The 10126-nt window shown below is 38.4% G+C and overlaps 1 protein-coding gene across 1 annotated transcript; it reads left to right on the plus strand.

Moving 5' to 3' along the window:
• Nucleotides 1-8143: 8143 nt before the first annotated feature.
• Nucleotides 8144-9245, plus strand: LOC129518477 (proteasome subunit alpha type-1-like). The gene is made up of 2 exons (XM_055338624.1): nucleotides 8144-8262; nucleotides 8460-9245. Exons 1-2 carry the CDS (start codon nucleotides 8144-8146, stop codon nucleotides 9130-9132), a joined length of 792 nt encoding a protein of 263 aa, XP_055194599.1. The 3' UTR covers nucleotides 9133-9245.
• The last annotated feature ends 881 nt before the right edge of the window (nucleotides 9246-10126 follow it).

Here is a 10126-nt window from a genome sequence, read left to right on the forward strand (position 1 = left end):
AAGTCCATGGTATTTTGATAGGGATTGCATTATACGTGTAAATTGCCCTGGGTAACATAGATGAAAGATCTAAATGTGAGACAAGATTCCATCAAAATCCCAGAGGAGAACTCAGGCAACACCCTTTTTGAACTTGGCCACAGTAACCGGAGAAGGACAAACAGTGTATGTTCTCATTCATTTGGGGAATATGAATAATAGTGGAAGGGAATATAAGGGAAGGAGAAGAAATGTGTGAGAAATATCAGAAAGGGAGACAGAACATAAAGACTTCTAACTCTGGGAAATGAACTAGGGGTGGTGGAGGGGGAGGAGGGTGGGGGGTGGGGGTGAATGGGTGATGGGCACTGGGGGGTACACTTGACGGGATGAGCACTGGGTGTTATTCTGTATGTTGGTAAATTGAACACCAATAAAAATTAATTTATAAAAAAAAAAAAAAAAAAAGAAATATCAGAAAGGGAGACAGAATATAAAGACTTCTAACTCTGGGAAATGAACTAGGGGTGGTGGAGGGGGAGGAGGGCGGGGGGTGGGGGTGAATGGGTGATGGGCACTGAGGGGCACACTTGACGGGATGAGCACTGGGTGTTATTCTGTATGTTGGTAAATTGAACACCAATAAAATTAATTTATAAAAAAAAGAAACGTATTCAACTTAAAAAAAAAAGAACTTATTAAACTCAACACCAAAGAAACAAATAATCCAATCATGAAATGGGCAAAAGACATGAACAGAAATCTCACAGAGGAAGACAGACATGGCCAACAAGCCCATGAGAAAATGCTCCGCATCACTTGCCATCAGGGAAATGCAAATCAAAACCACAATGAGATACCACCTCACACCAGTGACAATGGGGAAAATTAACAAGGCAGGGAACCACAAATGCTGGAGAGGATGCAGAGAAAAGGGAAGACTCTTCCACTCTTGGTGGGAATGTGAACTGGTGCAGCCACTCTGGAAAACTGTGTGGAGGTTCCTCAAAGAGTTAAAAATAGATCTGCCCTACAACCTAGCAATTGCACTGTTGGGGATTTACCCCAAAGATACAGATGCAGTGAAACGCCGCGACACTTACACCCCAATGTTTATAGCAGCAATGTCCACAATAGCCAAACTGTGGAAGGAGCCTCAGTGTCCATCAAAAGCTGAATGGTTAAAGAAGATGTCGTTTATGTATACAATGGAATATTACTCAGCCATTAGAAATGACAGGTACCCACCATTTGCTTCAACGTGGATGGAACTGGAGGGTATTATGCTGAGTGAAAAAGGTCAATTGGAGAAGGACAAACATTATATGGTCTCATTCATTTGGGGAATATAAAAAATAGTGAAAGGGAGTAAATGGGAAGGTAGAAAATATGAGTGGGAAATATCAGAAAGGGAGACAGAACATGAGAGACTCCTAACTCTGGGAAAAGAAGGGGTGGTAGAAAGGGAGCTGGGTGAGGGATGGGGGTGACTGGGTGATGGGCACTGGGGGGGCACTTGATGGGATGAGCACTGGGTGTTATTCTATATGTTGGCAAATTGAGCACCAATATAAAATAAATTAAAAAATAAAGAGTAGAAGAGCTAAGATGGAGGCATAACAGAAGGACCCTAGGCTTGCTTCATTGTTGACTCTAGCATGGTAGATAAATATTAAATCACTCTGAATACCCAAGAAATTGACCTGAGGACTGACAGAAGAAACTGCACAACTAGAGGGAGCGAGGAGGCCACATCCTGTAAAGTAGGATCTGAAGAGAAATGGTTTGAGGGAGAAATGGATCACATGCTGTTGAGGGGAGGGAGCCCAGATTGCAGAGAGAGGTGAGGGAGAAAAAGAGAGGAGTGTACCAGGAATGACACAAGGAAAGCACCTCCCTAAAGCTATTGACTGAGAAAATGACAGGGGCTGATTTTTGTTAGTTTTTCCAACCAGTGGACTCAAAGACTGAGTATTAGAGATCCATGAAGTGGCTGTTATAGAGCTCTGACGACACTGTACTGTTTCTTTAGAGAAGACAATCACGTAACCTATGGGACAAATGGTACCTTCTGAGGATCCTCTGAGACACACTGGCAGAGATGGTTCCCCCTTCTTTGGAGCACATCTGAGAGAGGTGGCATTGCCACTCTGGGAACAAAGGAGGTGGTGGGTGACATTTTCCTCCTCTGCCCCTCAGCATAGGTACAGACACATCTGCACCCAAACACTGGCCACTGAATGTACTTTGCTCCAGACTCCACACTCCTGAGCTCTGGGGTGACTTCCCTTCTGGGTCAACACTTCATCATTCCTAGTGTATCAAGACCCTTCCCCAAAAAACTAATGCAGGTCCCTGACATAGCAGGTCATAAAGTTTGGAGTTTTAAAACTCAGTCAGACTGGCTGAGATGAAGTCCAAAGTGCACTGTGCATCTCCAGGCAGGCAAGCAATTTTGACACTGTGTAAGCACAGATCTGAAAAAAAAAACCCACAGATCTGAAATGTTTTAGCTCTTCTGGGAGAGATTCCCTGATAGGAGATAGCATGAACTCCCCTCTCCATGTACAAAGGAGCTGCCTGGTCCCATTTCTATCCCACATTCCTCAGGATAAACTAACCTCAGTAAATAGCACAGTGTCAATACTGGCTGCCTAAATTGTTTACACCAAACCTCAAACCCCAGCACGCTGATGATTTTTGGGCAAGTGTGCCTGTAAACCAGAACAGCAGGGTCCTCCCCAAGAAGACTAACACAATCCCGCTCATACACCACATCTATTAACCATAAAGTTCTGCAAAGCTTCAGCTCTAGTGGAAACAGCATCTGGTCTTTTTAGAAGCAGACCAGAGCATCCCAGTTAAAACTCACCACACTCTGGCTGAGGACCAAACATTCCCCCTTACAGGCAAGGAGAAACTCTGCAGAGGACTGATATGAGGGATACAGCAGCCATAACACAGCATCAGTGTACACATAATACATCAGAGACAATTCCTGAAGTTCTAGGCTCTCGTTATTATATGACCTATTTTTTATAATGACATTACTTTCAGCAGCAAGAAACGTAGCAGGCTTTCCTGACATGCAGAAGAATAGAGAGACCTAGGCAAAATGCCAAGACAAAGGAAGTCACCACAAAAGAAAGAACAACAACAAAAAGGAAACAGCCATGGATCTAATTGAAACAGATATAAATAATATGCCTGATCCAGATTTTGAAGCATCAATCTTAAGGACACTAGCTGGGTTTGAGAAAACATAGAAGACACCAGGGAGTCTCTTATTGCAGACATAAAAGACCTTAAAACCAATCAGGCCAAAAGGAAAATACAATAACTGAGATTTGAAACTGACTGTATGCAATGACCACAAAAATTTAAAAAAGCAGAGAAACAAATAAGTGATATAGAAGATAGAATTATGGAAAATAACGAAGCTGATCAAAAGAGGGAAAGAAAAATCTTGAATCATGAAAGTAGACTTAGGAAACTAAGGGACTCCATGAAACACAATAACATTCACATCAAAGGATTCCCAGAAGTAGAAGAGAGAGAAGAAGGGACAGGTTTATTTGAGGAAATTATAACTGAAAACTGCCCTAATCTGGGGGCACCCACATCCAGGTAGCACATAGAACTCCCACCAAAATCAAGAAAAGCAGGATAACACCAATATCAAGATATGTTTTAGTTAAATAAACAAAATATGGAGATAAGGAAAAATATCCTAAAAGCAGTAAGATGAAAGAAGTCTGTAATTTAAAGGGAAGACAAATAAACTTAGTACCATACCTCTGCACCGAAACTTGGCAAGACAGAAGAAAGTGGCATGATATACTCAATATGCTGAAAGGAAAATCTCTATAGCCAAAAATGTCCAGCATTCAGAATAGAAGGAAAGATAAAGTATTTCCCACAAAAAAAAAAAACAAAATCTAAAGGAGTTTGTGACCATCAAAACATCCTACAAAAATATTAAAGGGAATTCACTGAAGTAGGAAAAAGGCTAGAAAAGAACAGAGAAAACCTCCAGAAATAATTACAAAAAAGCAATAAAATGGTACTAAATTCTTATCAACAATTACTCTGAATATAAATAGATTAAATGCTCAAATCAATACATAGAGTTTCAGAATGGATTTGAAAAAAAAACAAGACTCACCTATATGGTGCCTACAAGAGATTTATTACAGACCTAAAGCCACCTGAAGATTGAAAGTGAGGGGATGGACAACCATTTATCATGCTAATGGATGTCAAAGGAAAGCTGGAGTAGCCATCTTTATATCAGACAAACTAGAGTATAAACCAAAAACCGACAAGAGAAGAAGAGTACTATATCATAATAAAGAGGACTATCAAACAAAAATATCTAACAAATGTAAATATTTAAGCCAACAACTTTGGAGCAGTCAAATATATAAAATAATTAGTAATAAACAGAAAGGAACTCATCAATAATAATGCAATAATAGCAGGAGGCTTTAACACTCAACTTACATCAAATGACAGATTATCCAAGCAAAACATCAACAAAGAAACACACATATGGACTAAACAGACATATTCAGAACATTTCATTCTACAGCAGCAGAATACACATACTTTTCAAGTGCACATGGGATATTTTCCAGAACAGAACACATGCTAGGTCACAAATCAGGCCTCAACAAATACCAGAACATTGAGAACATACCATGCATATTTTCTTTTTTTTAAGATTTTATTTATTTACTTATGAGAGACACACACAAACACATGGGGGGGTAGCAAAGACAAAGGAAGAGGAAGAAGCAGGCTCCATGCAAGAAGCCCGCTTCGGGACTCGATCCCAGGAACCCAGGATCATGCCCTGAGCTGAAGGCAGGGGCTTTAACTGCTGAGCCACCCAGGTGTCCCCCATACATATTTTCTGACAACAGTGTTATGGAAGTTGAAATCAACAACAAGAAAAATTTGGAAAGACCACAAATACATCCTAACAAAGAATGAATGGATCAACTAGGAAATTAAAGAAGAAAAACTTAAAAATACAGAGAAAATGGAAACAAAACAGTATAAAAACATTGGGATTCAACAAAAGTGGGCATAAGGAGGAAGCAAACAGCAACAGGCCTACCTCAAGGAGCAAAGAAAATTTCAAAGAAAGAAACAATCTCATACCTAAAGGAGCTAGAAAATGAAAAAATAAATGAAGCCTAAAGCCAGCAGAAGAAGGGAAATAATATAATAAAGATTGGAGCAGAAATAAATGATATACAAAAAAAGAGTAGAATAAATCAATGAAACCAAAAGCTACTTCCTTGAAAAAAAATTAATAAAATTGATAAACCCCTGGCTAATCATATCAAAGAGAAAAAATAAAGGACCCATATAAATAAAATAATGAATGATAAAGGAGAGATCACAGCCAATATCACAGAAATGGAAACAATCATAAGAGAATATTATGAGAAATTACATGCCAAAAAACTGAGAAATCTAGAAGAATTGGATAAATCACTAGAAACATACAAACTGCCCAAACTGAAACACAAGGAAATAGAAAATTTGAACAGACCCATAACCAGCAAGGAAATTGATGCAGTAATCAAAACTCTCCAAAAAACAAGAGTCCAGGGCCAGATGCTTCTCAGAGGAATACTACCAGACATTTAAGGAAGAGTTAATACCTATATTTCTAAAAATATTCCAGAAAGTAAAAATGGAAGGAAAACTTCCAAACTCCTTCTATGAGTTTGGAAGCATGGAATCAAGCATGACCCTGATTCCAAAACCAGACAAACACCTGACTAAAAAGGATAATTACAAGCAAATATCCCTGATGAACATGGATGAACAAAATTCTCAACAAAATACTAGCAAATCTAATATAATGGTATATTAAAAGAAACAATCGTGACAATCAAGTGGAATTTATTTCTGGGTTTCAAAGGTGGTTCAATATGCACAAATAAATCAACATAAAAAATCACATGAATAAAAGAAAGAACAAGAACCACATGATCCTCCTAGTAGATACAGAAAAACCATTCGGCAAAATAAAACATCCATTCTTGATAAAAACTCTCAACAAAGTAGGGATATATGGAACATACTTCAACATCACAAAGGCCATATACAAAAGACACACACAGCAAATATTATCTTCGACTGAGAGCTATTCCTCTACACTCAGAAAGAAGACAAGTATGTCCACTCTCATGACTATTATTTAACATACTACTGGAAGTCCTAGCTTCAGCCATCAAAAAACAAAAATAAATAAAATCCATCCAAATCATTAAGGAAGAAGTCAAACATCAATATTTGTAGAAGACATGATATTTTATGTAAAAAACCTGAAAGACACGACCAAAAAATTGCTAGAACTGATACACAAATTCACTAAAGTTGCAGGATACAAAATCAATGTACAAAAATCTGTTCCATCACAATACACCAATAAAGTAGCAGAAGAAAGTGAAATGAAAGAATCAATCCCATTTATAATTGCACCAAAAACCGTAATATACCAAGGGGGTAAACCTAATCAAATAGGTAAAATATAAGTACTCTGAAAATTACAGAAAACTTATGAAAGAAATTGAAGAGGACACAAATATATGGAAAAACATTTCATGCTCATGGATTAGAACAAATATTGTTAAAATGTCTATATTACCCAAAGCAATCTACACATTTTGTGCAGCACATGTCAAAATATCACCAACAGGGCACCTGGGTGTCTCAGTTATGTGTCTGCCTTTGGCTCAAGTCATGATCACAAGGTCCTGCAATCAAACCCTGCATCAGGATCTCTGCTCAGCAAGGGAGTCTGCTTCTCTTTCCTCTGTGCTCTATCGGTCGCTCTCATGCTCTCTTTCAAGTAAACAAATAAAGTCATATTAAAAAAAACACTCCAGCATTTTTCACAGAGCTGGAAAAAACAATTTTAAAATTTGTGTAGAACCAGAAAAGACCCTGAATAGCCAAAGTAATGTTGAAAAAGAAAACCCAAAGCAACAACAACAAAAACCCAAAAACAAAAACAAAAACAAAAAAGCCACACACACACACACACACACACACACACACAAAGAAAAGAAAAAATAAAAAATGTAAGGAAGAAAGGAAGGGAAGGAAAGAAAACCAAAGCTAGAGGCATCACAATTCTGGGCTTCAAGTTGTACTACAAAGTTGTAATCATCAAGACAGTATGATACTGGCACAAAAGCAGACACATGGATTAGCAGAACAGAATAGAGAATTCAGAAATGGACCCTAAACTCTATGGTTGACAAATCTTTGACAAAGCAGTAAAGGCTATCCAATAGAAAAAAATAGTCTCTTCAATAAATGTTGGGAAAATTGGACAGCCACATGCAGAAGAATGAAACTGGACCACATTCTTGTGCCATACACAAAAATAAATTCAAAATGGATTAAATACCTCAATGTGAGACAGGAATCCATGAAAATCCTAGAAGAGAATGCAGACAGCAACCTTCTGACCTCAGCTGCAGCAATTTCTTTCTAGACATGTCTCCAAAGCAAGGAAGGGAAAGAAAAGTAAAAATGAACTATTGGGGCTTTACCAGTATAAAAAGCTTTTGCAAGCAAAGAAAACAGTCAACAGAACTAAAAGGCAAACTATGGAATGGGAGAAGATATTTGCAAGTGTCTTATTAGAAAAAAAGCTAGTATCCACAATCTTTAAAGAATTTATCAAACTCAACACCCAAAAACCAAAATATCCAGTCAAGAAATGGGCAGAAGACATGCACAGACATTTCTCCAAATAAGATATACAAATGGCTAATGGAAATATGAAAAAATGCTCAGCATCACTCAGCATCAGGGAAATACAAATAAAAACCATGACGAGATAACATCTCACACCTGTCAGAATGGCTACAATTAACAATACAAGATACAACAAGTATTGGTGTGGAAGTGTAGAAAGGAGTACTGTCTTGCAGTGTTGGGGATGCAAACCAGTGTAGCCACTCTGGAAAACAGAAGGAATTTCCTTAAAAAGTTAAAAATAGAACTATCCTATGATTCAGCAGTTACACTAGTAGGTATTTAGCCCAAGGATGCAAAAATACCGAGTCAGCGCGCTCCTGAAGCTGCCACCTCTGCCTCTGCGGGAGACCGCAGCGGGACCCGCACCGGAACCATGTTTCGCAACCAGTATGATAACGACGTCACTTTTTGGAGCCCTCAGGGCAGGATTCATCAAATTGAATATGCAATGGAAGCTGTCAAACAAGGTTCAGCCACAGTGGGTCTGAAATCAAAACCCACACATTTCTTCTCCCTTCCCTTCAGAAAGGGAGACAGAACATAAAGACTCCTAACTCTGGGAAACGAACTAGGGGTGGTGGAAGGGGAGGGGGGTGGGGGTGAATGGGTGACGGGCACTGAGGGGGGCACTTGACGGGATGAGCACCGGGTGTTATTCTGTATGTTGGTAAATTGATCACCAATGAAATCAAAACCCATGCAGTGTTGGTTGCATTGAAGAGAGCACAGTCAGAGCTTGCAGCTCATCAGAAGAAAATTCTCCATGTTGATAACCATATTGGTATCTCAATTGCGGGACTTACTGCTGATGCTAGACTGTTATGTAATTTTATGCGCCAGGAGTGTTTGGATTCCAGATTTGTATTTGACAGACCTCTTCCTGTGTCTCGTCTTGTATCTCTAATTGGAAGCAAGACCCAGATACCAACACAACGGTATGGCTGGAGACCAAATGGTGTTGGACTGCTTATTGCTGGTTATGATGATATATGCCCTCACATTTTCCAAACCTGTCCATCTGCCAACTATTTTGACTGTAGAGCCATGTCCATTGGAGCCCATTCTGAATCAGCTCGTACTTACTTGGAGAGACATATGTCTGGGTTTATGGAGTGCAATTTGAATGAACTGGTTAAACATGGTCTGTGTGCCTTACGAGAGACACTTCCTGCAGAACAGGACCTAACTACAAAGAATGTTTCCATTGGAATTGTTGGTAAAGACTTGGAGTTTACGATTTATGATAATGATGATGTATCTCTGTTCCTGGAAGGTCTTGAAGAAAGACCACAGAGAAAGGAACAGCCTGCTCAACCTGCTGATGAACCTGCAGAAAAGGCTGATGAACCAATGGAGCATTAAGTCACAAACCAGTCTATATGTGTATTATCAAATATGTAAGAATGCAGGAGCCCTTACTGATGACAGTAATCTATACTTTGAACCAAAAGATGCAGCGTGGTCTTCTGGTATGTTTTAGGAATCAGTCCAGATGTGTTTTTCCCAAGTAACTTGTCTGAACCATATAATGGTGTGCATTTTTCTTTGAGAGGCTCTATATAATCATAGAAAGTATAGTTATCCGTACTAATGTTTTTTATGAAGAACATATGTCTTTCTGGTTTTAAAGACAACTGTGAAATAAAATTGTTTCACCTGCCTGTGAAAAAAAATACCGAGTCAAAGGGACATAGGCTCACTGATGTTTATAATAGCCAAATTATTGAAAGAGTCCAAATGCCCATCAACTGATGAACAGATAAAAATTTTGTAGTATATACATACAAGGGAATAATACTCAGCCATAAAAAATGAATGAAATCTTTATATTTGCAATAACTTGGAGTCAGAGAGTATTATTATAAGCTAAATAAGTCAGATAGATAAATTACGTATTATTCCACTCGTATGTGGAATTTAAGAAATGAAACAGATGAATGTGGGAAGGGAAAAGGAGAGGCAAACCCTAAAAAGACTCTTAAGTATGGAGAACAGAGTTGCTAGAGGGGAGGTGGGCAGAGGGATGCGTTAAATGAGTGACAGGTATTAAGGAAGGCATTTGTTTGTGGTGAGCACTAGGTATTGTATGTAAGTGATGAATCACTAAATTCCAGTCCTGAAACTAATAGAATTTAACTAAAATTTAAATAAAAGCATAGAATAAAAAATAAGTTAAACCTTTTTTATTTCCTAAAAAAATAAACTTAATGACCACCAGGTTGATATAGACTGCTATTTAATTAGGATACTATATATTAACTTAATGGTAATGATAAATCAAAAATCTGTGATAAATACACAAAAACTACACAGAAATGGAGCCAACCACAACATTGTAGACACTCATCAATCACAG

This window comes from Nyctereutes procyonoides, unplaced genomic scaffold (genome assembly GCF_905146905.1).
Source record: "Nyctereutes procyonoides isolate TBG_1078 unplaced genomic scaffold, NYPRO_anot_genome, whole genome shotgun sequence".
Lineage (NCBI taxonomy): Eukaryota > Metazoa > Chordata > Mammalia > Carnivora > Canidae > Nyctereutes > Nyctereutes procyonoides.